Below are 26,029 nucleotides of genomic sequence, written 5' to 3'. Positions count from 1 at the left end.
GGGGCGGGGACAGCCCACCTCCGAGGGTTGGCGCCCTGCCGCCCGTCGCGAAGTCTATTGGCTGCAAACGGGATGAGGGGCGGGGCGGAGCGCCGGTGCGCGGCGCGATTCGGTAGGTGACGGGAGGGGCTGGGAGGAGCCATCTTGAGAGCGGGAAGGATGCCGAAATGCCACACGGATCCACCATCTTGATTGGGGGCAGGGCATGGGATAACCGCATTGGGCGCCATCTTAAATACGGGCAAAGGCCCCAGCGTGCACATTGTGTTGCCACCCGCAGCGCGGGCCGGGGGCTGCGGGCGCGGCCCCACCGCCGCCGCCATGTTAGCTACGGGCAGGGAAGCCGCGCGCTGGGGGCCGTTGCCATCTCGAGTAAGGGAGAGAGGGCGCCTCGCCGGAATTAGCTTAATTATTTAGCACTGCCAGCCTGGGGACTTCTCATGGCGCTAGGCAGCACTTAGAAGTTTTATTTAAGATATAGGATAAAGTCTGTGTAATTGCAGCTAGTGTCTGAAGGATAAAGATTCCCCAGTGTGAGACAGAACTTGTGAGGTAAGACCAACACCCTCCTGCTCTGCTCCGGCATCACAATCAGATTTTACCTCAGTTACACTCCTGACACCGTTTGCTGACCAAACCAGCTCTTTGTCCAGGTGGACCTCAGTGGTTAATTAGATAAGCTTGTTTCACTCTTAATTCTCGTCATTGCCTGTAGGTTTTCTGCAGAGGTTGAGGTAAAATCCACACATTTCCTCTCTTTGGGGATTTTCCAATGTGTAAAAAGATTTCCTTTCCAGGTGCTGGGCCGTCTGCAGTAGCTTTGCGGACGCTCCTGCCCCACGGACACCGCCCTGCAGAGCCCTTCGCTGCCACCCAACACCGCCGTCTCTGTTTAAATATAGACAATATTTGCTCACTGGGAATTCGACGAGCAATTACTCATTTTCTTTGCCTTGCTTTGTCATAACCCGATCTGTTGACTGCAGCACAAGAATTAATTGTCCCAGACCTCGCTACAAGTCCCTTGTGTAGCGCCGAATCGAATATCAAATGTCCAGTCCGCATTGATCTTGCCTTCATTAGCTGCAACCATGTTTTGAGAGTTTCTAGGCAACGTAATACTGGTCTTGCTGCAGAAAGGATTCTTCGTACCTCGCCAGCACACCCACTTGTGACATTTTTGTGAACAAATTTGTACAATTCTGCCGACCCGCCTCCACTGTAAACAGTAAAGCGCTAACGTAGATCGGTGCCGCAGATGGAAGCACCTGGGCTGTAACTCAGCAGCGGCGGGTACGTTTGTGAAGGTTCAGAAAAAGACTTTTAAAACGTAGTGCAAAGGAGATTTGGAGTCTTATCCTTGGGCAGTGTTTCTGCTTAACGTCGGGTAACTTCTACAAGTACAGACATGCATTTCACGTTCTCGTTTCTTTCTGAAGCGTACACTAGGCGCATGAATATGGAAAAAAAAAAGGTGAACCATCTATTATTTTCTCCCCCACTCGTATGACTGTGTTTGTCTGGCTTATTGGGCTCCCTGTTTGAGCAGTGAGGTTTAAAATGGAGAAAAGTGTGTTCTCACCTATCCCTACAGGCGACTAAAGGCCCTGTCTGAATCCACAGGTACCGCATATGAAAGGCTCAGCTTGTGCCACAGATAAGAGATTTACTACCGAGATGAGGGGAAGAATGGGAAAATGATGGGATTATGCCATCCACTTCAGAGCTGCTGGGACCCAGAGAGATAAAGTGATTTGATCAAAGCAGAGGGGGAACTTAACTCCGGTCTAACAAGCCACTGTGTGCTTTCTTGAGCTGTGCCGGTTTTCAGCTGTATTTCCCATGGAGGAGTTTCGCTTCATCTTCCCTTCAGAATCATGTTTTATATACTAGAAGTAAGCAATCCCTCCATGGTAGAGGCTGGTGTAGGGACAGAAACACTCTTTTCTTTTTAATATGGGATATTTCAGCCCACTTGTCAAGAAACCTAAAGAAAGGTGCCCTGACCGTGGCGAAAATACTTTGAAAAGAATTATCAATACCAGATACTGATCACTAGAAAGAACAATATCTGATTTGCTGGTGACTGTTGACATTAGTTTATTGCATGTACAGATATCCCAGCTGCTTTGCAGATATCTTTGGAAAAGCAAACACAGGTGGATGTCATCAAAGAATTATTACTTTTTAAAGACCTCTCCTGTGCAATTGTGGTCTAACTTAAAAGACTCTTTTAAGGTCCGTGCAAGCTCACTCAAATTTTCAACAGTTCTAGCAGAAACACGGGTTGTGCAACATCTTAACAGACATTTTCTTATAATATCAACAGAATTTTGTAGATAGCATCTTTTCGAGTACTGTGGCAGCAAACTCACTAATGATACTGTTGGGTATTGCACAGTCTTTGCTGGGCCAAACAGGAAAATGCATTTAAGAACAAAATGATACTTCATAAACAAAACAAACCAAACCCACACAACAGCTGGGAGAAAGACCCGCCTCTGTGGATAGTTTTGTTTGTTTGGGAAAAGAAACCCACATGAAAATGGCCCTGTTTAAAACAAAAAAGAGAGGGAGAAGGGAAAAATATGAATCGGCTTCTTTTGCACAATCCAGCAAACTGGTCCCACCCTCGGGCTCCGGTTACTCACTGGAGGCCTTGGCAGGACACACCCGGGCTTTTCTCTTTTTAAGCCCTTCCTGCCTATGTTATCTCTTTGCATTTCATTTACCACGCAGGGAAGAAAAACCCTCTGAAACAAAAAAAGGCCCTTTTCCTGCCTTTTTCCCTTTGTGTTTTAAAATTAGCTCTGAGCCCGTGCTCCGCACCCGCGCTGATTTGCAAACGAGGAAAGTGTGTTATTTTCCCCTTCTTCCTCTTCCACCCAACGTTTTCTGTTGAAAACAAGAAGCCTCCTAAAAGATGGTCTGCGTGAAGAGCCCAAACCACTGTGTGCATGGAATATCCTAGATACTGGTTTTACTGGCCGTTGTTGTTTTCCTGCCGTTCCCTCCCACACCAGAAACTCGTCCCTGTCGGACTTTGCCACCGGGACAGTCCCAAAGAAACTTGCGGGGGCGGGAGGTGTTTTGAATACTTTGGCTTCTTTTTGTCGCTTTTATTGATTTTAACCCCCTTTCAATTAATTCTGTTTAATAGAGGATTTGCAGCATTAGCTGCATCTCAGGATGCCGAAACGTTCTTTTGTGCACCATCCGTGGTGCCAAATCACAGCTCTGCAAACGGTTGGTGAGCAAAGTCAGGGCTGCATTGGCCAGGCCAAGGGAAAGGTGATGGAAAGGGAAGGGAAAGGAAGGTTGGGGTGCGGGAGAGCTGGCTCTGGTGGCCCCAGCGCTTGGGAAATGGTCATTTCTGAACAGCAGATTTGTGGCTTTACGAGCAGTGAATATCCTCAGTAACGGCAGTGTTTTTTTCCACCGATCCTAAGAGTTTGGCGGCAGAAAGTACTATCAAAAAGCGCACCAACTGATCAATAAATTGCTTGGGAATTGAGCTGAATGTACTGTCAGTATTAACTAGAGGTAGATGTTTCTAACGAGTCCCCGCAGTGCGTTTTTAGAGCTGTGCCCCGCAGCCATGCGGGGCCTCCCTCCCAGGACCAAAGTTCAAAAGCACTTTGCGAGCCAGTGGATCTGCACTTGGAACTTTTATTGCTGTTGCCATTGCACATTCTGATTTCACCTTTTAGCACACTGCTGAACTTTATCTACAGGTATGTTCTTGTGCTGCGAGTAGTTATAGCAACTTAAAGCTTCAAGTATAATCGCAAGAGCTCACATTTTATGTTTCTTCTTTGGAATCTGTGACAGAAATGAGAGAGTCCTCTGTGTGCGTGGCTGTTTTTATCAGTCCCGTTGCTGCAGAAGTTCCCTGTCTGCCGCTCCTCGCAGTGCTGCCGGGTGACTCATTTCCTGCAGGGATGAACCAGCCATTTCCTGGCTATTCAGCACTGCACTCTTGATTTCTTTGCTCCCAGTCTGTGTTGGAGTGGTGTGGATTAATGTACGGTTTGATTATACCCCCAGCAACCAACACCAGAACCGCAGCTCTTCCCTGTGGTCGGCTCGGAGAATGAACTGTTCACATGTGTCACTTGGGGATGGTGGCTCGTCCTGTGGGCGCTGGGACGTGAATTACAGCCACACGGAGTTTACAGTGCCACCCGGTTCTTCTCTTCATTCAACCCACTTCAGCTCGTCACAAATGGAATGTTGAAACAGCACCGTAGGGCAAATATACTGATCTTACAACACATATCTAAGCTCAGAAATTTTGCTACCAAGATTGCATATTGGCATTTGAGAAATGTAGGTAATACCCACGTTGTTTTTTTGCGTTAGGCATAGGTTACGTGCAGACCGGGTTGGTTTTGGTATCGATTCTAGCCCTTTCCTCCAACCTGTGTTTCCAATTTTCTGAGCACTATTTATTCATACTTCGCATTATGATTCTAACTGTGGGCAGCTTGCTTCAGCATGGCCACCGAGTTGAAAGATTGGCCATTGTCATGCCAGCCTGAGGTATCACAACTCTTTTGAGCAGCTTTTTACTGCTATTGTAAAAATTACCCCTTTAATCTTATTTCCTGTCATTTCATTGGAATATTTCAATTCACTGGCCTGTCACCCGTCTGTAAGGTTTGGGAAGAACCCCCCACAACAGGGCTGCTGCCTCTGGAGGCTGAATGTAGCACACGTCTGGGGATGGTCACTGAATAATTCATATGCTGAATGGTTTATTCATGCCCCGAGGCCAGATACCTCCTCTGTGACTTTCCATTCTCTCCAACAGAACCAAGTTCCTGCTCATCTGTCCCACACAGGAGCATCAGAAACCCTCCCTGTGGTGTCCCCAGACATCTCTGCACCACAGCACAGGGCAACTCTTGCCATTCCAGCACCATCCTGAGCACCCCAACACACAAACTGAAACGCAGGTACATTATTTTTGCAAATTCTTCGGAAAGGGAGGTGGATGAGCAAGCACGTTAAGCTCTTTTCCACACGTAAAGTGAGATGCTGCAGCCAGGGCGCAGGGTGTTCTGAGCATGGAAACCAGCCAAACGGGCCATGACTCCGTCATTCGATACCCTAGAGCCGATCTCATTCTCCACGAGAAATTTCAGTTCTATTTTCCATTGTAAAGTTAGAGATTCTGAGACAATTGATAGAAACGTAGCAAGATTGTTTCCTACGCCTTCAGGAAACCTTGCAGGAAAGCCTGGAGAAAGAGCAGCAGTTCAGAGTAATCTCCTTCCCGTCTATCAAAAAATACGCCTTTAGTGGAGGTTTGTAACACGAGGCTGAGGTGAAGATTTTGCAAGACATTCAAATTCCATTTGTCTGGAAAGTACGAAGATAGTTCTGTGCTTCAGGCCAGTCTCCAGCCCCACCGGCAGCAATGCCGCGAGCCATGAAATGCTATGAAATGTCCTAATCGTTTATCCTGTAATCCTGACTTCTTTTGTCCTTGGAACAGGCTCTACATCAGTATAATTAAAAATGTCAAACACGCTTGAGAAACTCTCCAAGTTGCTAAAAATGCCTGTGAGTTTCCTCCCCACAGCCGCGCTCCATCTTTCCCTCGCTCTGGCCTCAGCTCTGCAGAGGGGTCTGTTTCCAGCCCTTCAGCATAGTTTGCATTCCACTGCCAAGAATGAACATTATTTATACAAACAACCCTCCTTACAAGCACATCTCTCCCTGCTGTCCTAGGGCAGGGAAATAAACAGCATTTCTGTCTCTTCTGGAACTGCAGTCCTACATTTCTTCTTTCTTTAGTCAGGGGCATTTTTTGCAATGAAAGATTAGTGCGGTTCAGTCGCTTTCCCGTCCAGATCTGCTCAGAAAGGGACTGGAATGCTCTTTCATTTCCTTACAATGATTTTATTTTATGACGCTCTAACGACGGTGCCGGTTTCCTGATGAACCCCTCTGGGGGGGTTCACAAGCAGCTTTGCAGAGGTCTCGCTGAGCCCTCGAGGGCTCAGCCCCGGAGCCTCCACCGTAACCTGCCTTTCCAAAGCTCATTATCAGGCTGTTGCGTTACATTAATTCCCCCGGCAGTGCAGCTGCCATGGTAGGAGAGCTCAGCGGTAAATGAAACGGCGGGTGCCAGGTGAGCAGCACAGACCAGACTGTGGAGACTGGGGGGCCTGGAGCTCCTGCATTATTTCTGAGGCTGCTCCGTTGCTCACCTGGCAGGCTGAAATCCAACCGCATCACCTCTGGCCTCTGTCGGCAGGTTGGCTCCTGTTGCGTCTGCCGTTTCAATGGATATTGCACAGATGCTGGTTGACTCCAGACAGAGTCTGAGCACAGTTCGTTTGAATGAGAAAAGGGGCCCTAAAAGAGAGACATCCACATGCAGAGCATCTAGAAATTCTCCGTGAGGTGTGGGTGGCTGTGAGATACGCTCTCTTACTGTAAGCACAATGGATTTTGCTGCGTGCAGGCCAGCTGATAGAATTGTTTGTAGCTAACAGTAATATTTAGATTGATCATGTTTACAATTACCTCCACCAGTGAATAAGATAAAGTGGTTTTGTTGGGACTCTAACTTGCATTTCTAAGGCAACCTTCTAAGAAACAAAGCCTTTTAGCAGTTTCTATAGGGTCCAGAGGAATACTTTTTAAAACAACAGCAAAGTGACATTTGAGAATATAGTCCCAACGCTGTCTTTTTAGGAAGAACACACAGCCAGCTTCTTGAACTAGATTGCCAAACCAAAGTCAATGGACTACTGCGAATGAATGAATTAGGAATTTTTAGTGAGTACTTCCCATGAATCATTACTGGATATTTTATGGGTCTTACTGCTTGCTTAGTAAGCACACAATTGCGAAGTTTGCCAAAAGATATATTTACTTTGGCCTTGGGATAAGGTGTCAATCTTTTTCTTCTTTACTGTGATGCACAATGAAGGTCTGATGTCCTATAAGAAAATCTCCATAACGTGCCTGGCTATGGACTTGGGTCTAAATAAGTATTTCTCTATAGCATAACTATAGTTAGGCCTTGCGCTGATTAGCTCATACAGTAGCATCACAACTAATATGAAATTTCAGCAACATTTGAAGAGGTGTCCTGTTACCTAAAGGTATGTGCACATACAGAGACATACGTAAATCCATATAGCACAACATCGGCCATGTATATTCCTCTGTATTTGAGTATGCAACACTGCGATTAGTGCAGCAATTCCCTTGGAGATAAAGGAAAACCAACCCCAAAATGGCATGAAGTAGCACTAGGATAGAAATGCAGAGACACACCAGCTCTATTTTGGAACTGGCAAAATTGTGCTCGCTTTCCCCTTTCCACAAACCTTCTTTTTGATGTCATGCATGCAGTTTATAGGCACTTCAGCAGTGCGGCTGGATTACAGCCCTTGTTTCTACACTGGTTCAAGAACAAAAATGTCCAGATCCATGTGAAGAAGCGAGCGCCGGACACACCACGGCGCTGTGTGCTGCCATGAGGCCCGCATTGTCATACGGGCTAATAAAGACATCATTTTCCCAGGGCTTCAGCTCTATTAAACACAAAGCTCCAAATGATTTCCTACTTGGATCAAAGATGTGTTTGTTCCAGTGCCACTTAAGTTTAAAAGGCAATACTGGGAATGAATGAAGTCTCCCCAGCGGCAGCTGCTGAGGTTCAATTGGTTTGGCAGTGCCGTAATTATGCAGCAGCCGTTCTTGTGTTTGCGGGCCCGTATGTTCCTGAAGGGGTTATGCAACGGAACAGCCTTGCTCCCAAAGCTGAGGGGTTGTGCTTTTGTGGTGTGAAGACTTGCTTGTGCTTCAGATGGTGAAAACGTTAAGAAATCCAGCATTCTGTTTTCAGGCTTAAAACCAGAGATGCTCTTACTTGATCGAACTAGATGGAAGGGTACGAGAAGCCTGCAGCCACTCTCCTAGAGGGGCAGCTGGCCATGATCAGTGTAATTTCTACATTTCCAGGTGGGCTCTGGAGGTGAGCGCTACCCTCAGCTCCCATCACCAGCAGCTCAGTTATTGTCACCCCTGGTGCTGGGGACGAATGTGGCTCCTGTCCCACCAGCCACCCAACACTGCTCATCTCTGTCGATCAATGGGAAGTGTCTGCTCACATTAAATAGCCACCCTCTGGTCTAGCAGGCACCACATTTTCTGTGGAACAGTCATGAGTGCGTAGTAAGAACTCTGGAGTATTAAATCAAGCATTAAAAGAACATTAAGACATGAACCTGTAAAATGTGGAGTCAGGGAGAACTGAGAGCACTCGAGATCTCAGTTGCCAAAGGAACAAAAGGAACACAATATCCTTTAGAATGTTTAATATTTCATGCGGTAAGGTGCTGGGATACGAGGCAGTGAACGCAGAGGGTGGTGGCAGCGAGGGGTTGAGCGGCTGTGCCCAAACACAGGGGTGCCAGAGGCCCCATCTCTGCAGAGCCCTCCGGTTTCTGCACAGCCACCCGCTACACACACACACACCTGATGTTTTCTAAACACCGTTCAATTAATCTGTGTTCTCGTTAAAAACAGAGCGTCTGCATTGCACAAAAGAGACTCCTGATGATGGGGCTGGTTAGAAAAACCGAGCGGCACATCTCAGGTGCTGCAGATGCGTTGCTGACTGATCCCCCACTACTCATGTACCATGGATGCCTAAAGCCAGCAGGATTTTCATGAACTGAAACACTCCTCCTACAGAGCTACATTTCATTCAGAGGGGCATCTTCAGCTGCATTTTCTTGCTCTAAGATCAAGGCAGAGAACCCACCATTGGCTCATTGGTGCTTGAATCTGTAGAGCGGGATGAGTTGTTTGCTCTTGCTGACACATCGTGTTATCACTGCTGCAGGACGAGGGTTGGCGTCCTTTTATGGATACTATTTCTTTTCCAAATCAGCAGCCAGGTGTGCCAATACCGGGTTTTACTGCCTCTCCAAGAGGCGAGATGCCATCCGTTTGTGGTATATTTAACCTGTGAGGCTCTCAGCTCCTCCTGAATGCAGCACTCAAGAAGTGGGAGACAGAAACTGGGAGCTGCTGCTTCTTACCGCTGCCTCTCCAGAGGCCCTTGGCTTCTTGCTTCCATCCCATGCAAGGAATCTTCAGGGTGCTTTAAGATCACTTTCCTAAAGAACTAACCCCTTCTCTCTCCCTTCTTCCCCAGGCTCTCTGTCCTCTCGGTGCCAGTGGCATTGCTGTCCTGCTGCAGGCTGCTCTGCTCCATGGGAGGCTTCCCGGAGCGTCTTACGTGACCTTGGAGGAGGTAAGGGAGAGAGTGGCGCTTCCAAACAGCGGTAGAAGTTTAAATAGGAGCAAAGGCTCCCAAATGTCCTGTCAGCATGGCCAGGTAGCATGACCTAATGAATTTCCCTGCGACAAAAAAGTTTTGGTGCCGTTTGGTCAGGTGTGTCTTGTGGGGGACAAGCGCCTTCCCTTCCACAGGCACTGCGCACTGGGTGTCCCTGTGCTCTCCCCGTGCCAGCTGTGGGCATCTGCGTCCGCCCAAGAGACCCCAGCAGAGACTGCCCAAAGTAACCCCACACAGAGGGAACTTTCCCTCTTCTGAAAGTTCCTTGTTTACCAGCCAAGTTATTTCTTCTACCCCCAGAAGCCATTTCCCATCACATCCTCAGCAAACCTTCGTAAACACTCAAGATGTAAAAATGAGAGCTCGCTCTTTGCCCGTTGCTAGCGCGAGCGACTTCTACATACACCCCCGGACTGAGTCACCACGGATTTGAAGTGTTTCCAAAAAGGTAAAATCCTCAAGCCTGGGAAGGAATTCAGGTATCAGTTGTTAAAATTGTTCTGTATTGTGAAAAAGTAGGTTACTGAGTCTCACTGTGCACAATTATGTCTGATTACAAGTCACAGATTCACCACAAATGCTATTTAATAACAAATTTCTACTGCGCTTCACTCCGGAGTGTTCTGAAGTACCACGTTACCCCTGGTTTGCAATGGGGAACAGAAAGGGTGATTTGGCTCAGATCAAACCAAGAGGGATGGATGCTGATGCACAGCTCCGTGTTTGAGTCCTCCAGCCTACAGCACTGATTATTTCATTTCAGTTTCGCAACCTCCCCACAGCAAACTCCCAAACAGGATGTTAACTTTTGCTATTTGATATATAAATATATATATAAAAATTCCGTCAGCAGAACAGAAAACGAAAGAAGCAAAGACACAGTAACAGCTTTATCGCCGCTTCAAGGACTGGGCGCGGAGAAGTTTCTGTACTTGGCTAAGGCAATGTTACCAGTCAGTGTTTTTATGCTGTATTTTTAGCAGTAAGATAGCAAGTTTCCTATAAAGTTGCCATGTTGAGAGGTCAGTAAATCTACATGGAGAGCTTTGCGCTAAATGTTTTGCTGTTTTGTTCCTCTGGTGCAAAGGTTCTTTGTCAGGAATGAGGAAGCGCACAGGACGGTGCCCTCGCCCGAGGACCTTGACCCCCATGTTAACAGATATTTATTGATTCGCTTTATAACCGGCCCCGGTGCCGGGGACTGAGCACCCTCTGCCGGGCACTGGGGCCAGTTCATAGGAAACAGCAGACAAAAGAACCCAAGTTTTACATAATTTCTGAGCCTTGCAGTCCAGCTCCACGAAACCGTGAGGATTAAAAGTGATTTTTTATAGTAGGTAATGATACCCCGTGACTGCCGAAGCTTCTGCTTGATGAGAAATACCACAAATAGCGAGAGAAGCAATTAAAAGAGTAGCGAACGCTCCTGCAAGTGCCTTCTTGCCAACAGACATCATCTGCCGTTAATTAAATGAAAGAAGATCATTTTAATACAAATGGCTGCTGGGGAACAAAGCGAGTTCCCACAGTCAGTTCTGTGCTGATACAACCATATACTCATCAGGACTGAAAGTGAAAAACCCCAGGGAAAATAAAGCAACCTGCATGTAGAATTGTTGTGGAAAAGAAGAGCCCTCTCCCCTGGCAGCGCTGCCCCCGAGTGCCAAGCTGCTCACAAGTGGCAGCGCTAACAGAGTCAATAACACAATTATTAGTGATGCTGGAGCATTTTCTGCCCAAGTAACAGATTTGCTCTTCGCTAATTTCAGCCTTCTCACTTCTTCCTGGGGAAATAAAATATTAGCTCCTATTTATAGGAGTCCGTGGGTTTAAATTAATTTTTTCCTTCTCTACAGCTGTTTTTAGTGGTTGATTGCTGTTTGTTGGACCAGGCAATCCTTTGCCAGCTGGCTGTGGCTTTTATTAGCTCTTTTAAGAAGGCTCGACGTAGAGCTCGGTTGTGTTACAAGGGCAGCAGCAGAGCCTCGAGAGGAGAGATAATCGGAAGTAATGGAAAAAATGGTGTCTGATTCTTTGAACAAAACAGCTCTTGCTGAAGGAACGCGGTGCTGGAGGCTCCCGTGGACCAGAGCTGGGTGTGCAGCCAGACCTGCCCTCCATCAGACCCACGGGGAGGATTGGCTGGGAGCATCTCTCAAAATGGAGGAAAGTCACCCTGAAGCAAGTACCAAATGTATCTTGGGAGTTGTATTTCTGTGAGCGGGGCAGGAGGACGCGGTGAAGCAGGAAAGGAGCTGAAGAGGTGCTGAGAAGGCTCTTGTACAGGGGAGGGGGAGGAGAGAAACAAACATCGCGGAGAACAGGAAAAACCATGTGCTGGGAAATGATTAATCCACCCCGAAGGCCCTTGCTAAGAAGTGGTGGGACAAGCTGGGTGATTTTTGGCAGCCTGTGCTGCACTCCCAGCTCCCGCCTTGCAGGCAGATGTGTTGCGGTCCAGCCTCATCTCGCAGACACCGCGGCCGTGCCCTTCGCGCCATCCCCGGCAGCTCTTTGCCAAAACAGCCCCCGGCGGGGTGTTTTGAGGCTGCCCTTGTCCCTCCACCTCCAATAAATGTTTCTGGGGAGCGGGAGCGCACAACCCGTGCTGAGGGAAGGGGCAGGAGTCAAGTTGAAGAACTGCTGTTCTGTATCCTGTTGTTTTCCTACCGGGATTGTTCCAGTTTCCTGCGCTGTCTTATCTGGTGCTGGAAAGCCAAAGCTCATATTTACTCGCTTTGTGTGTGCCTGGGGTTTATAACCTGCGAAATAACCTTTATAAGTCTTAAGAGCAGCATAGCTGGGGCTGTTCCAGGGTGGAGGGACAGGAACAAGGTGGTTAAAGGGCTTTCGATGCCTATACAATTAGGTTCTTTATTTAGTGATCCTGCTTGCGGAAGCCCGTGTGTGTTAGAGGGGTTCACAGACCCTTCAGCACAGCAGAAAGCTGCAGAATCCACTGAAAGGTAAAGAGAGGAGATCTGTTTTTAAGCTTTTTTCCTCTAACGAACATGAATTCACTTAACTATAGGTTATATTAGCACACTAAATTCACAATGGGTTCAAACAATTCAAACGCGCACTGTACAGCTTTGGAATGTCCTGTTTTTCTGCACAGAGGTGTGGGTCCTGCATGCAGTGTCCGTTATCAGATGGGAGCCTCTCCTGGGAAGATAATTAAAGCATCACTCACGGCCGTGCAGATACCCAACCAAACCTAAGGTTTCAAGGCAAAACTCAAACCCTCAAACTCCAACACCAGAGCGTCTCCCACAGGGATCCTGGGTTTGTTGGAAGCAGGTAAAAATTGTGGCAGTGATCAAGATGGGTTTATATTAACTGAAGAGACGTCAGTTCTGCCTTTGTGGGTAAATAATATTTCATGTAACTGTGAATTCAGACCCGTTCCGCTCAGCAGTTTCTCTGGAGGTGTAAACGAGCAGGAGCGGGCTGGAGAAGCAGCCTGGATTACCAGAGCCTGGCTTTGGAACTAAGTATCAAGAGAAAAAAGGCTTTTATTTTTCAAAGAGATCAGGAAAAGGAAGACATGTGCTTGGAGATAAGGAGAGATAAAAGCATTCCATGTACAGACGCCGGTGATCGAAATCAAGATGTTCATCTGCCAAGTCAGTCATTTCACGGCCTGATGACCAGGCAGAGCTTCCGCTCCCGCTGCCTTTTCCCACACCGCCTGTGAGCACCAGCTCGCGGGCACGAAAGTTCCTTGAGTGTGTCCAGGCCGCTCAGCCCTTTAGGGAGGAATTAACTTGAAGATCAAGCTCTCCCCTGAGTTCCCATTTTGGTTTCTGGGGCGCAGAATTCCCCATCCTCGTGGGGTTTGCGGCCAGGCAGGAGCCGTCTGGGCAGAGCACCAGGAAGCTGCATCACTTTTAGGCCAGAGCTGCTCAAAAATCCCATTTAGACGAGATTCCTGCACCCAGGGTTTTCAGCCCGGAATATTTTCCCCTCGCTAAATGCAAAGCTATTAATTAATAGTAGCCTAAGATGCCTGGAGCAAAGGCGGCCGCTGTGCGTGCCCGCGGTACCAGTCGCAGCATCACGAGGCTTCTCGGCTCCCTCGCGATCTGGATGTTGACAGTTATGGTGGTGAAGATCTAGGCCCCTACATAGAACGTTTCAAATCAGATGGGGGAATTTCAGGTTTAGTCTCTAGTCAATACGAGTTGCACTTGCCAATAGTTCTTTAGTTAAGAAACTTCCTCTTCTTTTTACTCTTTGAAAAGTCAGGTTGTCTGAAGCTCTGAACGAGCTTCACTATTTCTGGTACTTCTGTTTCCGCAGTAGCACTTCTTTTGACTGAGTGTTTAAAAATGTTGTTACATCTGCTAGCCAGATATTTTCCATTTATATATATATATGTATACACACACAGAGACACGTGTATGATGGTTATTTTAGGTTCTGAGAGAGGAATAAAATATTGAGTCACTTCTTCACCTGAGAGAAGGCTCAGTGAGCTAGAAACCAGCAGCATGGTGAGTATTTTTTATAGCATAAACGATACCATAGAAAATTGTTTCTAACAGAATTAATTATAGCATTAAAATATTTTTGAGACATGTTTTAGATATGTGGATGCGATGTGCGTTTTTTAGTTTCTGAAAAGCACCCCACAACTTCGTATATCGAATTTCTTTCTGATGCAAGTGGTGGAACCCTTTGGACAGACGAAGGAAGCGGGAACCCTGTTGGCCATGGGGAGGTGGGAGCCCAGCAGCCGATTCCTGACACTTCCCCTCGCTGTTTTCCGTCAGTGAGGACGGAATCGGCCACGGGCACCGTTAGAGGAATCCCTGAGCTGCAATTACCTCTATTGAGCTGGGCCCGCAGCAGTCCCCAGGACAGCTGTTTTGTCCACAGCCTCTTTCACTGAAGTCACCTCCAATGCATTTTTACAGAGCAAGAGCGTCGGTGACGGCGGGAGCGGTGACACCAGGTCACTCTGCGCAGATCTCTCCAAGCTGGTGACCTGGGCGCACAGTCACGGGACCATATGCAACCAAATCCCGGCCTTGGAAACCGCGCAGAACGCGGGTTGTCCCAGCAAGGAGAATTCCGTGCTGTGGATGTGCGGGGTCGGACACGCGTATCACTGGCAGTGCGAACAGTTATGCATCAGAAGCAGGGAAGAGAATGAAGCTGTAGAAAAGAGAAAAAGGTCAGTATTTTCTGAGGCTTCGTCAAGGGAAGCTAATTTAGATGAAAAGAGGTTCAGGATGACCCCATCTTTCGAGAGGGCTAAAGCAGACGCTGTTAGCACAGGATCGTGTAGCAGATCTCCAGGGGTCACTCAGCAGAAAGACAACAGAGTCTACATAATCCATGATGAACCACCGTCCAGAGAAAATAGCAAATCCACTAAATCATGCTTTGCAGCAGAGCGGCATTTGTCCGTGTCTGGCGGTGAAGTCAAAACTGACAGACGTAAGATGAAGCTAGAAAGCAACAAAGATCTGCAAATCATCTCTGATGAAGAGCAGGGAGTATCAGATGAAGGTGACGATGGAGACAGAACCAAACAGGATATTCTGTCAGAATCGCTGATTAAAGGTGTGACTGCTGAGATAGATTTGCAAATGCATCGCAGTCAGAAGGTGGCGTTTAACAAGCAAACAGCCACCCCAGCATCGTGCTGTAGCCCCGCAGGGGTCCTGGCGTCCCCCAGCAGCGATCAGGAAAGCCCGAGGCCGACTCCTCCGAATCCTGAAACTTCTAGAGCAAGAAATCCCTCTGGGTCAGCAAAACTGAAAGAGCGTGTCAAAGCTGTTCCTGTCTGCAACACTGAAACAAAGACCCAACTTGAGCCACCCGTCTCTGTGACGTTCTTTGAGTTTGAAGCCACAGTGGATGTCCAGCAGCAACTCCAGCTCAGCCCTCCCGAGCATTGGACGCCTGGTGTGGGCGTGAGGGGGAACGTCACCGAAAACTCCATTGGAGAGAGCGAACCGTCGGGCTCTGGACACACAGCCCATCCTGCAGCCTCACGGAGCTCAGAACAATCACCTGCAGCATCAAACAAGAGTAAGAGTTTTATTCCTGATGGGGTTTGGGGGTGCGTTCTGTTATTCGCTTTCCCAAAAATATTAAAGTAGGGTGAATTCATATAGCTGCCAAAATCTATATTGTGGCATCTAAGTAGATACCTGTGACTTGGGGCAACCTGTTTGTACTAAAAGGGACTGAAAAGGTTCCTACCTTGAGCAATCCGCACGTCAGCGCCCTTCTCCCAGGCACCCAAACATGTGCTTACTAGGGAACTCTCAAAACCACGGTTAAGCCATGCACAGAGCGTATTTTAAATGATTCCGTATCATAAGATAATAACTGTGTACAACATCATTCGGTGCAAGAAGGGGAATCTCTACATGTTGGCTCTAGAACCCTTTTTAAGCTGCCCCTCGTCAGCTCTGGAAGAGTCACAGGTGAGCAGATGGAGCTTTTCAGTGATCCAAAGAACTAATTTCTCATGCTACGTTGAACTAGGTAGATGTGATATTGCCATAGCAACTTGAGAGAGAACCGAACTGCAATCCTGGCAATCCTTGTTTTTAAATACACTTTTACTCATCTTTTTGTTCTTCCTTACTATCCACCCCTGATTTTTGGTTAATGTTTTCATTTCACAGCAAGAGCTCTCTTGAAATGTGTTTGCATAATGCCTTGTACAACACTTCGAACGTATCAAATGCTCCTTGGAAGTTCTTGCTGTGCACAAAGCTCTGTCTTATCTTTCAGATGTGATGAAGAAGTTGAAGAGAAAGAGAAACCGTAGTGCTGGTGATATAAAAACCTTCAAGGACTGGCTGGTTTCGCGTTGCCCTTCTGAGACGCGCGAGATCTACAAGCTGCCACCTGAAGACCTCGATAATTACCTGGCCTTGTTCTACACTTCTGCAAAGAGACAGAACGGCACAGATTTTTCCTCCGGTTCCTTGCACTTCCTTCAGAGCAGCATCGAGAGATACCTCAAGGATCACAACTACGAGTACAGCGTGGTTAAAGGGTGGGAATTCAGGGCATCTCAGGAAGCCTTGAAACTAAAGCATCAGCACCTGTCTCAAAAGGAGAAAGAGGAAGAGTGGAACTCTTTGGAGAACCTGAAAGATGAAGATGTGGAAAGTCTTCGGAAGCAGGGACTTTTAAGTAAGATGCACCCTCAGGGTTTTTTACACCTCATGTTCACAACGATCATCAGGGGATTTGGGGCAAGTACCCACACTCAGAGCCACAATCTGTACTGGGGCCAACTGGTGCTGAAGAAGGAGGGGGAGCTGGAGTACTTGGAGTGGAGGGATGACCTGAGCGTGGAGGCGAACCCGGAGGGGCCGAGGCGGCGTCTCCTCGCCAGGCCGGACGGCGCGGGGGACTGTCCGGTCGCGGACTACAAGGAGTACGCCAAGCGGAGGCCGCAGGACATGCTCCACGACTACGACCCGCTCTACCTGGCTCCCAAGCCCCTCTGCAGCTTCTGCGACCAGATCTGGTACTGCAGGAAGTCACTGACGAGAGCTAAAGTGGAGAAGATCTTGAAAGTTATTATCCAGCAAGTGAAAGGAACCACGAAGAAGTCCAATAAATAAAGGCATCTATTTAGTTACTGCCACTTTTTGATAGGAGCGTGTTTCCAAGTTGGCTTTGAAAGGTTTCAGTGGCAATATTTAGTGTAGGTTGAAGAGAACAAGAACATCTCTTTGGTTTCACCTTAGAGCACCAACTTCTACACATTTGCATCACCTTAGTGTTCAGATGAAATGAAAAACTCCCGTTGTTCTTTCTATTTATGGAATTGATAGTTCAGCAAGTTAAATAAATACAAAAATCTTGGGTTTCACATTACTATACCAAGTTAATATTCTCCTGTGTTATTAGTGCCATGATAAAGCAGGTAACGTTAACATGGAGAGGGCTCACGGCCGAGTGACCCGGTGAGGTGGTTCTGCTGCGCTCATGGTTACGGGAGCCGACACTTGGAAACAGCCTTTAGTCTCTAGTGTAAGCCCATCCTAAAGAAAGGACTAACACAGGTTAGTTCTAGGCTAGAAACGCCACGTTTGCCAACTGCTAATCCACGTCTCACGGGAACGCTTCCAACAAGGTTTATGTCATTTTTCTTGGTGAAAAATCTGTAGATTTAAGAAGTTAGGACTGCATTTCAAGAAGTTATTTAAAATGGTTTCATGGTGTTTTCACCAGAGTGCTGAATATAATGACATAAATACACAGAGGCAACGTTCTTCAGCTGTTCAGGTACCGTTCAGCCAGCACGTTGTCTTACAGCCCGGATTAGTTGTTGGGCTGAACTGTTGACCTGACCTAATAAAGGCCGGTTTTGCTCAGTCCTGTTTGTCTGGCGTGTTTGTTTTGCAGGGCTGGAGCCGGTAACGGTTCCTGAAGCAGCAGCGCGTTCGCCTCGTGCCGAGGTTCCTCCTGCCCGTTACCCGACGTGACCCATCCCACGGAGCGTTCAGGCTGTTCCAACTCCCACCCAGCCCCTGCTCATGGTCAGTTAACAAGGTCCTTGTGGCCAAACCCTTCACCAGAACCAGTCCCACTCAAGCGGTGTTTAATACCACCAAATAACTTAGAGATGTTTAAAGAGCCATAAAAAAAGATACAAACTCGCTTGATCAGATGCTCCCAGGGTGTGCTCAGCTTCACCCGCACTGTCCAACACAGATGGGACCATCACCAGGACACCCACAAGGTCGGGCTTTTCTCACCTACTTAGGCCACACCTGGGTGGAGCCCTGGGCGGGGCTGGGGTTACTGGGATCACTGGGCTGAGCCCCGGGCGGGGCTGGGATCACTGGGATCAGCCCTGAGCGGGACTGGGATCACTGAGATGGCTGGGCTGAGCCCTGAGCGGGGCTGGGATCCCTGAGATCACTGGACTGAGCCCCGAGCAGGGCTGGGATCACTGGGATCAGCCCTGGGCAGGACTGGGATCACTGGGCTCACTGAGCTGAGCCCTGAGCGGAGCTGGGATCACTGGGATCACTGGGCTGAGCGCCGAGCAGGGCTGGGATCACTGGGATCGGCCCCGGGCGGGGCTGGGATCACTGGAATCACTGGGATCAGCTCCGAGCGGGACTGGGATCACTGGGATCAGCCCTGGGCAGAGCTGGGATCGCTGGGATCGCTGGGCTGAGCCCTGGGCGGGGCTGGGATCACTGGGATCACTGGGCTGAGCCCCAAGCGGGGCTGGGATCACTGGGGTCGGCCCCGGGCGGGGCTGGGATCACTGGAATCACTGGGATCAGCCCCGAGCGGGGCTGTGCGGCCGGGCCGGGCTCCGGGTCTTTGCCGGGCGGGCTCGGCAACAAGGAGCAGAATTGAGTGGCCCCGTTCGGCGGCCCTGCCCCGAGATCCCTCCCGCCGGTACCGAACCCGCGTTTCCTGAGGGTTCCACACGCGGGCCCGGCCCCTCGGCCCCACGCTCGCCCGTGGGTGCCCGGGGATGGCGGTGCCTGTGCGCTCGCCGGGAGCCACCTAGCGACAGCGGGGACAGCGGGGACAGCGGGGACGGGCAGCGGGCTCCGCTCCCTCTCCCAGTCCCGTCTCCCCAAGCGCGGAGGCTCCGACCCAGCGGAGCTGACAGACAGAACAGAGAAAGAGGGAAAGCACTGACTCTTTAATAAATTAGCAAAATAAACAGCATTTTTATATATATATATATATGTATATTATATTACTGCATCCCAGCAAATCACATGGGTTAAGCAGGGACGTTTGTTGCTCACTTTGATGCTGATTTTGATCCCGGGGTATCCGTCAGTCGAGGTGTCCCCGCTAGGTGATGCCTGATGGTGTAATACTTCAAAACTCTTAGAAATGAAATAGCTTTTTTGTAAGCCGGAGACACAGCTTCCCATGAGAAAGAAGTTAAATTACCGTATGATTTCATCTGGCTGTCTCCTCGCAGAAATGATTAAAAGAAAGTGATCCAATTTTTCCCCTCTTAAGAAAAAACCCCAACCTATTACCTCACCTCGAAGGGAAGGGGGAATGAAGGAGCAGATCTAACGCATTGGAAGGATTGTCTGTTGTATTAAGCATGAATGTGATTTGCAGTGTACAAGTCTCTGATTCTGATGATAACCAGGAGCTGAACTGATCAGGTATTTCAATCACGGGTCAGTCGGTGCCAAACGGGGAGGGACGCGGCCAAGTCCGGTGGCCCCGTGGGCCCCTCAGTCCTCGTCCCTGATGTACTGCCCGGCCTCCCAGCGCTGGGCCATGGCGCTCTTGTGACGAGTCACCCTGGTGCTCTCCACAACCTGAGGGAACCCGAAGGCACGGTATCTTTTTATAAAGAAGATATTTTTATAAATGATCTTTTTGCACCCTCCCAGCCAGAAGCGCCTCCCGTTCAGGTTAATCCACCAGATGGTGACTGTGGCACCCCCATCCAGTCCCCTGCACCAGGACCCAGGAGCGAGAGGAGCCGAGGGGACATGGGGTGTGAGGTCAGGGCAGCGCAAGCAGAGCCCCTGAGCACATAAAGGACTTTACCTCCGTGTTGATCTTGTCAACGGGTTCAATGCCTGCGTACTGTGAAAAGGGGAAAAAGGGGTCAGAGAGCAGCAGCTTGCAGGGGAACACCCAGAGGCAGCCCGATACTGGGCATGGGGGGCAGGTGTGCCCGTGTGCCCTCCCCACATCCAGCGGTGGCTTTGGACCAGGACCAGAGCTCCCCTGCGGTCCCTGGGGTCGGCACAGCCCCGCGCCGGTGCCACCACCACCGGGTCTCCCACCAACCCGAGCAGCTGCATCCCCAGCTCAAGTGGGAGTCAGGCATGAGCGTCCCCAGCCCCAAGGCCACCAGCCTCACCACCTGTCACATTCACCTTTCCTTCCTCCTTCACCCTCCTCCTCCGCTCCTCGAAGGGGCTGGAACGAGCCGAGTCGGGGTCGAGGGTCTCCGTGCCGCCCTGGGAGGGACCGGCCACTCTCAGTGGGGTGAAGGACGAGATCAGCCCCAGGATCCCCGCCTGGTGCGGGGCAGGAGCGGCCACGGGGGACCCGGACACCGAGTAGCTGCCGCTGACACCTGAGGCAGCTTCAAGAGAAAGAGCCATCGGGTGAGGGACACCAGAAGTGCTCATGGGGCTCAGGTGCCCACAGGGGATTGTCAGCAGCGAGGGAAGGGAAACGCAGGAGCTGGGCACTACTCGGCCATTCCAGCACTGTTTTCTGTGGCAACATGACACGAAGTCATCAAAATCTGAGCAGCTCTGGAATGAAAAGCTGCGCTGCTCCCGCAGAGCCCATCCCTCACAGCCACATCTCGCCAGGCTGGGCTGCTCCAGGGACTTCCCACCAAGCACTTGTGCTTGCTGACCACAGAATGTGTGCCCAAGGAGGATTTTTTCTCCCAGGACAACTTGCTACCAACACACAGGGTTCCTTGGGGCATCTCAGCACATCCTTGCAGGGAGGAACTTGGACCACACACCCACAGCCTCTCAGGCTGGGACTTGATGTTTCCCATCCAGGGCTCTGTCCCTCTCGGTCCCCACCGTGGCCACTCTGCTCTCACAGAGCCTGTGAGAGGCACCTTGTGCAGACTGGGGACACTGCCAGGAAGGTGCCTTGGGATGGGCGCCCCACGGTGCCACCCTTGCCCCTGCTGACACTCCACAAGGAATGTGGGGCTGGAGCGGTGGCCCTGACCTGAGGGACAGACCCCTGCCCACCGATCCCCCCTTACCTGAGCTGTGCCGGGAGTGGGAGCCGTCATGGTGAATGCCGTCCCCGCTGACCTGGGAGTCCCCATCCAGCAGCTGCCGCCGCCGCCGCTGCTCCTGCAGCTCCTCTTCCCGCTGCAGGTCGCTCCGGATCTCCTCCTCGATCAGCGCCGACGTCTGCGGCTTCCAGGTCCGGAGCCGGTACTGTTCCTCCCGGCCGTCCTCCCTCCGCAGTGGCTGCGGCGTCCCCATGTCATCCACGAAGGAGAGCTTGGGCTTCCAGAAGGGCAGGGAGAAGTACTCCCTGGGCAGGACGGCCGTGCCGGGGCTCGGCGTGGAGCTGGGGAGCCTTCCTCCCCGGGAATCCTCGCCGCCCTGTGTGCTGGTGGAACTGCGCTGGGACAGCGTCACCTGCTCCCGGCTCTTCTCGCTGGCGGTGAAACGCGGCGGGGACACCTGGAAGCGCACGGTGCTCACTGCGTAGCTGGGGAGGCTTCTCCCGCCCTTGGTGTCTTCTGCAGCGTGGGGACCGTGGCTCGGGGGCTGCTCCGCTGCCAGCTCGCTGGCCCAGCTCCGCCACTCGTCTGCCCTCCTGGCCGGGGCGGGCGCCTGCGGGGCCGCGTCCTCCTGCTCGAACACCCTCCTGCGCTCGTCCAGCTCCTGCTGCGTCCCCCTGTCGTACGTCCCCAGCAGCCTCCCTTGCCTCTTCAGATCTTCCTCGCGTTTGGTTTCCTGCTCGATTTCCCTCTGGACGTAAATGGAAGCACGGCCTTTGTCCTTCCCTTTCCTGCCGGGGCCAGGGGAGCTGTGTATGGAGAGCAGCGGCTTGGTCTGGATCTCCACCAGCTCGCTGCTGGAGGTCAGCCGCTGGATCCCCCGCTCCTTCCACAGGTTCTCCTCCCTCTCCATCGCCATGCGGATCTCCCGCTCAATGGGTGTCTCGTTGCTGATCTTTGTCTCCTTGTCCAGGCCGTTGCTGCTGGTCCTCAACTCCACGATGCCGTTGAAGACCTCGTTGGACACGCTGCCATCGCTGGCGTAGCCTGCGTTGCCTCCATTATACATCTCGCCCAAGCCGGAGTCCAGGTCCTCTCGGGAAGATGCTTTGGTCAAGCCGGAGCTTTTCCTGGTGGAATATGACCTGTCAGTATCAGCCCTTCTGGGAGCACCAACCTCCTCCTTCACGGGTGTCTTGTAGGACACGCTGTAAACCTGATAGACGGCCTTGTCCGTCCTGCTCTGGCTGGATGGACTGGCATTACCATAACCTCTTGCAGCCTTCGTGGCCATCTCGGGGCTGTGCCACTCTTGCCGAGAGACTTTTGCCATTGACTCTGGCTTTGGAGACATGGGCTGTTGCCCTGGGCTGAAGAAATTGGCCGGGCTGGTCTTTTCCAGCATCAGGAACTGTTGCCGAGCAGCAGAGAAGTTGATCTGCTCTGTGTCAATGTTCTCAGGGTCGACAGGCGTCGCTCCCCTCCCTGAGGGGGACTTGTCGAAGCAAAGGGAGAAGCTGGTGGTGAAGCTGCCTGTGCGCCTGCCCTCGTCCGAGCCCGCGGCGATGGAGCTCAGCTCATCCAGGGAGCTCCAGCGCTCGGCCGTGGTGGAGCTCTTCCTCAGCGCCTGGCTCCGGATGATCTCCCTCCGCTCGTCCTCCAGCTCCCTGGCTTTCTCGGGTGAGATGTTGGGTGGGGGGACCCTGGGCTGTTCCTGCTCATCCTCATCGTAAAGCTTCGAGGGCTTCCTCTCGCCTCTGTAAGCCCTGAGGTCGTACAAGCTTCCCGACTTCACCACCTCCAGCTTGGACTCCCTGTCCGGGGATGGGGTCCAGACATCTTTTCCACCATCCAGGAAATTTGAGGGTGACTTGGCCCTTGTTTTCCAGCTGTAGCCGTTTTCCACCCTGTGGCTGCTGTGTCGAGCGGAGCCAAACACGTCGTCGTCGCTGTCAGCCCTGTGCGCCGCGAGCGAGCCGGCCGGGGCGCCATCGCCGCCATCGAGCCGCTGCGAGGTCTGCGGGAGCTGGAACACCAGGTGCCTGGTGACCCTGTCCATCTCCTGGGCTGTGTCGGCGGTCACTCCTCCGCCAGCCTCAACCGGGACCGGGGATGCTGTTCAGCGTCGAGGCCGCCCTTGTGGGGACACAGGGCAGGACCTGCGGGTAGGAGGGGACAGTGGTGTCAGGAGCGGGAGACAGAGCCAAGGAGGGGGTGGCGGCTCCCCCCAGCCTGGCACCACTGTCCTCGCTCGGATGGTGACCGGGAGATCCCTGTGCCAGGGGACAAACACCACTGTCACCAACCAGCCACAGCGTGTCCGCTCGGCTGCACCAGCCTCCGCCGCCCCGGTGCCAAACCGCACGCACCGGGCAGGGAGCAGCGCCGGGAGCATCCCCTGGCGCAGGGAGAGGCACCGGCGGCACCGGGTCCACCCCTGCCTGGAAACCCTCCTGGCGTGGTTGCGGGAAGAGGCTCCAGATAGTCGAGCTATTGAAACAGCCCGGATCATAAAAATGGTTTCATGGCTCATAAAAAGGAGAGACTTTAACCCCCGTGTCATGTGAAGCGGGAGTAAACCGCCCCGACCTTGGCGTCGGTGCTGCTGCGCTAACCGGGTGGGACGCGGGTGCCGGGGAAGGGAGGTGGCACAGGCGGCTCCCTGTGACACAGCAGCTCTCGCCACGGTGCACATGCCATCCCTGGTCTGACCTCTGTGCCAGAAAGACAAACAGACAAGCTGGGAGTGACCACAGACAAGTGGCACATCCTCTCTGTTCGCCAAGGTGTCACCACAGCCCGGCCATCGCCATGCGGTGACAGCGCTCCCTCTGCTCCCCTCCCATCCCGCCTGGCTGGGCCCTTCCCCTGCACCTGAGGAGCTTTTTAAGCCTTTCCTGGGGCTCATTTGGGGCAGCTGTGGGACCCCAGGGTGATGCCCCAGCCCCATGCCCAGCCGGGGGGCTCAGCCCCCTGGGGCAGCAGGAATGGGGCTGGGATGCGCGGGAGCTGCCGTTCCCGGTGCTCCCTGCCCAGCTGAATTCCTGTCACCCGTCATTCCCTGTTGCTCTTTTACAGCCTCTGGTGACACGAATAGTGAAAACGCTGCTCGCACCCCTTATCGCGGCTGGAGGGGTCAGAGGTCCCTGCTGGGAGGGGACCCCTCACTGGGGAGTGGGGAGGGGACACAGCAGGGCTGTTATTTGAGCTCCTGGACACACCACAGCCCATCCCGAAGCGGCGCCCAAAACAACCCGGCTGCCTCAACCCCGGTGGCCAGTGCTGTGGGACTGTGGGGGTCCCAGGCTTGTCCCCCCCATGCCAAACTGCCCCAGCCCAATCAAGCACCCCAGGGGGATGCTGGGTGGAGAAAGCAGCATCACAACACCCACCAGCCTGGCCTGGGCCCCCCACCATAAAGAGACACCCAGGGAGTTTTCCAGGGTCCCCCCACCCCAGGGTCCTGCAGAACTGCAGTGCGCCCACCCCCCTGCACAGAGGCCGCCTGTGCTCCTGCAGGAGCCGTGCAGGACCGTGTCACCACGCAGGACCGTGTCACCGCGCCACCGCGCCCCTCGCCTGGCACCGCGACCAGAGCCGGTGTGCACGTACCCCCTCGTCACAGCTGGACCATGCGTGGGGAACCGCCACGCCAAGGCTGGGGGGCAATGGCCGTCCCAGCGTTGCCGTTGCCCTCACCCCGATCGCGCAGCACTTACTGTCTGGGGGAGCTGCTGGGGGGGTCCCCATGCCCGGGGAGGCTGCACGGGGCACCCAGCGGAGCCGCGGCCGCCTGGGAGTGGCTGGGGCGGCGGGAGGGGCGGGGGGGCCGCAGGGCTGCAGGGCCCTGATAAGCCCAGCTCGAGCCCAGGAAGAATTCCAAGAACTGTGCTGGGCTCAGCGCTGGCCGCGGTTCAATGCCCTGTTCCCGACCCCCCCGCGCCACCATCGCCCGCTGCAGCTGGCTCCCACGCCGGGACGGTGCCCTTGGCCCCCCTGTGGCACACGCCAGCGTGCCGATGCACCCGTGGGCCCATATGCTCGTGCACCAACACACCCGTGCACCGGTGCAGCCGTGCACCAACGCCTTCCTGCAGCACCTCACCATGGACTGAACTCCAGCCCCGCGGGGGCTGAGACCCCCAAGGCCCCACCCAGGGCCCCGACACGGTGGTGCCGGCTGGGGAGGGTGCGGAGGAGCCCGTGGGCTGTGACCTCCGTGGGAGCCCCTATGATAACGCCACAGGGCCCCTCCCGGCACCCAATAACCCAGTGTTTGTGTGGTGGTTCTGGGGCGGGTGCCCTCGCTGCCATGGCAGCCCTGGCTGTGCCGGCCCCACCACCCCGGTGCTGCCCCAGCCCCGCTCCCTGCTGGCCCCAGCGCCCAGATCCGCCCTCTCCGCTGGCACCAGCAGGCGATGCTTTGCTGGGATGCTCAGCCTGGTGCTGAGTCCCTGTCCTCGTCCTCCCTGCCCCGCCACAACAGTCCTGCTCCTCCTGCCATGAGCCCCCTGGCCCCGCTGTCGCCGGTGCTGGCCCAGCAGGGTGACGGTGCCAAACACCACTCGCCCTGGCTGTGCGGTGCCAGGGGTCCCACTTACCCTCTGCCCAGCCCCTCGGTGTCCCCAAGCCCACTCTGTGGGCTGGTGGCTCTGGCACTGGGTGGCCTGGGGACAGTGGCTGCGGTGCAGCTGCCAGCAGCTCTGCGTTTCCGGGCAGGAGAGCGGAGCCTGTTTTACCGCGGGGCTGAGACAAAGTCCACGGGTGATGGCCGGGGAGCCGGGAGCCACCACGCCCGTGTGGGGTGTGTGCTCAGCTCCTGCGCTGGCACGGAGCAGGGATGGGGCCCCAGCACCACGGAATGAGCCCTGGCATCGCAGCCCTGGGCAGAGCAGGAACCCCCAGCCCACAGCCATACGGTGAGGGCACCCGGGGAACGCTGACCCCGGCACTGCCCCTTCGGAGAAGCCCCAGGGCAGGGACAAGAGGAGCCA

The 26,029-nt window shown here is 52.7% G+C and overlaps 2 protein-coding genes across 18 annotated transcripts; one reads left to right on the top strand and one right to left on the bottom strand.

Annotated features, from left to right (window-relative positions):
• Positions 1 to 153: 153 nt before the first annotated feature.
• On the top strand, positions 154 to 17,690 carry LOC136113185 (uncharacterized). 14 transcript variants are annotated; one of them, XM_071799683.1, is made up of 8 exons: positions 2,622 to 3,734; positions 4,048 to 4,329; positions 4,814 to 4,958; positions 9,188 to 9,286; positions 9,632 to 12,631; positions 13,751 to 13,827; positions 14,251 to 15,373; positions 16,088 to 17,690. In XM_071799683.1, exons 6-8 carry the CDS (start codon positions 13,825 to 13,827, stop codon positions 16,930 to 16,932), a joined length of 1,971 nt encoding a protein of 656 aa, XP_071655784.1. In that variant the 5' UTR covers positions 2,622 to 3,734; positions 4,048 to 4,329; positions 4,814 to 4,958; positions 9,188 to 9,286; positions 9,632 to 12,631; positions 13,751 to 13,824; the 3' UTR covers positions 16,933 to 17,690. The 14 variants fall into 14 exon arrangements, with proteins under 14 accessions (XP_071655785.1, XP_071655789.1, XP_071655784.1 ...); XM_071799693.1 differs by having other exon boundaries at positions 4,048 to 4,958; positions 9,632 to 9,779; positions 12,450 to 12,631; XM_071799690.1 differs by having other exon boundaries at positions 4,048 to 4,958; positions 9,632 to 9,779; positions 11,379 to 12,631.
• Positions 17,691 to 18,964: 1,274 nt separating this feature from the next.
• MISP (mitotic spindle positioning) lies at positions 18,965 to 24,864 on the bottom strand. Of its 4 annotated transcripts, none has more exons than XM_065858313.2 (5): positions 24,755 to 24,864; positions 21,063 to 23,194; positions 20,200 to 20,283; positions 19,865 to 19,903; positions 18,965 to 19,629 (listed from the first exon to the last, which is right to left on the bottom strand). In XM_065858313.2, the coding sequence occupies exons 2-4, from the start codon at positions 23,092 to 23,094 to the stop codon at positions 19,890 to 19,892; spliced, it is 2,130 nt and encodes a 709-aa protein (XP_065714385.2). In that variant the 5' UTR covers positions 23,095 to 23,194; positions 24,755 to 24,864; the 3' UTR covers positions 18,965 to 19,629; positions 19,865 to 19,889. The 4 variants fall into 4 exon arrangements, with proteins under 4 accessions (XP_065714385.2, XP_065714383.2, XP_071655731.1 ...); XM_065858311.2 differs by having other exon boundaries at positions 20,200 to 20,411; positions 24,755 to 24,861; XM_071799630.1 differs by lacking the exon at positions 24,755 to 24,864 and adding an exon at positions 24,648 to 24,733 and having other exon boundaries at positions 20,200 to 20,411.
• Positions 24,865 to 26,029: the final 1,165 nt, after the last annotated feature.

This window comes from Patagioenas fasciata, chromosome 27, assembly GCF_037038585.1.
Source record: "Patagioenas fasciata isolate bPatFas1 chromosome 27, bPatFas1.hap1, whole genome shotgun sequence".
In the NCBI taxonomy this organism is placed as follows: Eukaryota; Metazoa; Chordata; class Aves; order Columbiformes; family Columbidae; genus Patagioenas; species Patagioenas fasciata.
This window is presented reverse-complemented; position numbering and strand designations above follow the sequence as displayed.

Coding starts and splice junctions, on each gene's coding strand:
- LOC136113185 (XM_071799688.1), top strand. Junction 15,374..16,087: donor ACCTGCAGCATCAAACAAGA/GTAAGAGTTTTA, acceptor CTTATCTTTCAG/ATGTGATGAAGAAGTTGAAG.
- MISP (XM_065858311.2), bottom strand. CDS start 23,094: ATGGACAGGGTCACCAGGCACCTGGTGTTCCAGCTCCCGCAGACCTCG. Junction 20,412..21,062: donor CCACTCCCGGCACAGCTCAG/GTAAGGGGGGAT, acceptor TTTCTCTTGAAG/CTGCCTCAGGTGTCAGCGGC. Junction 19,630..19,864: donor TTGACAAGATCAACACGGAG/GTAAAGTCCTTT, acceptor GGGTTCCCTCAG/GTTGTGGAGAGCACCAGGGT.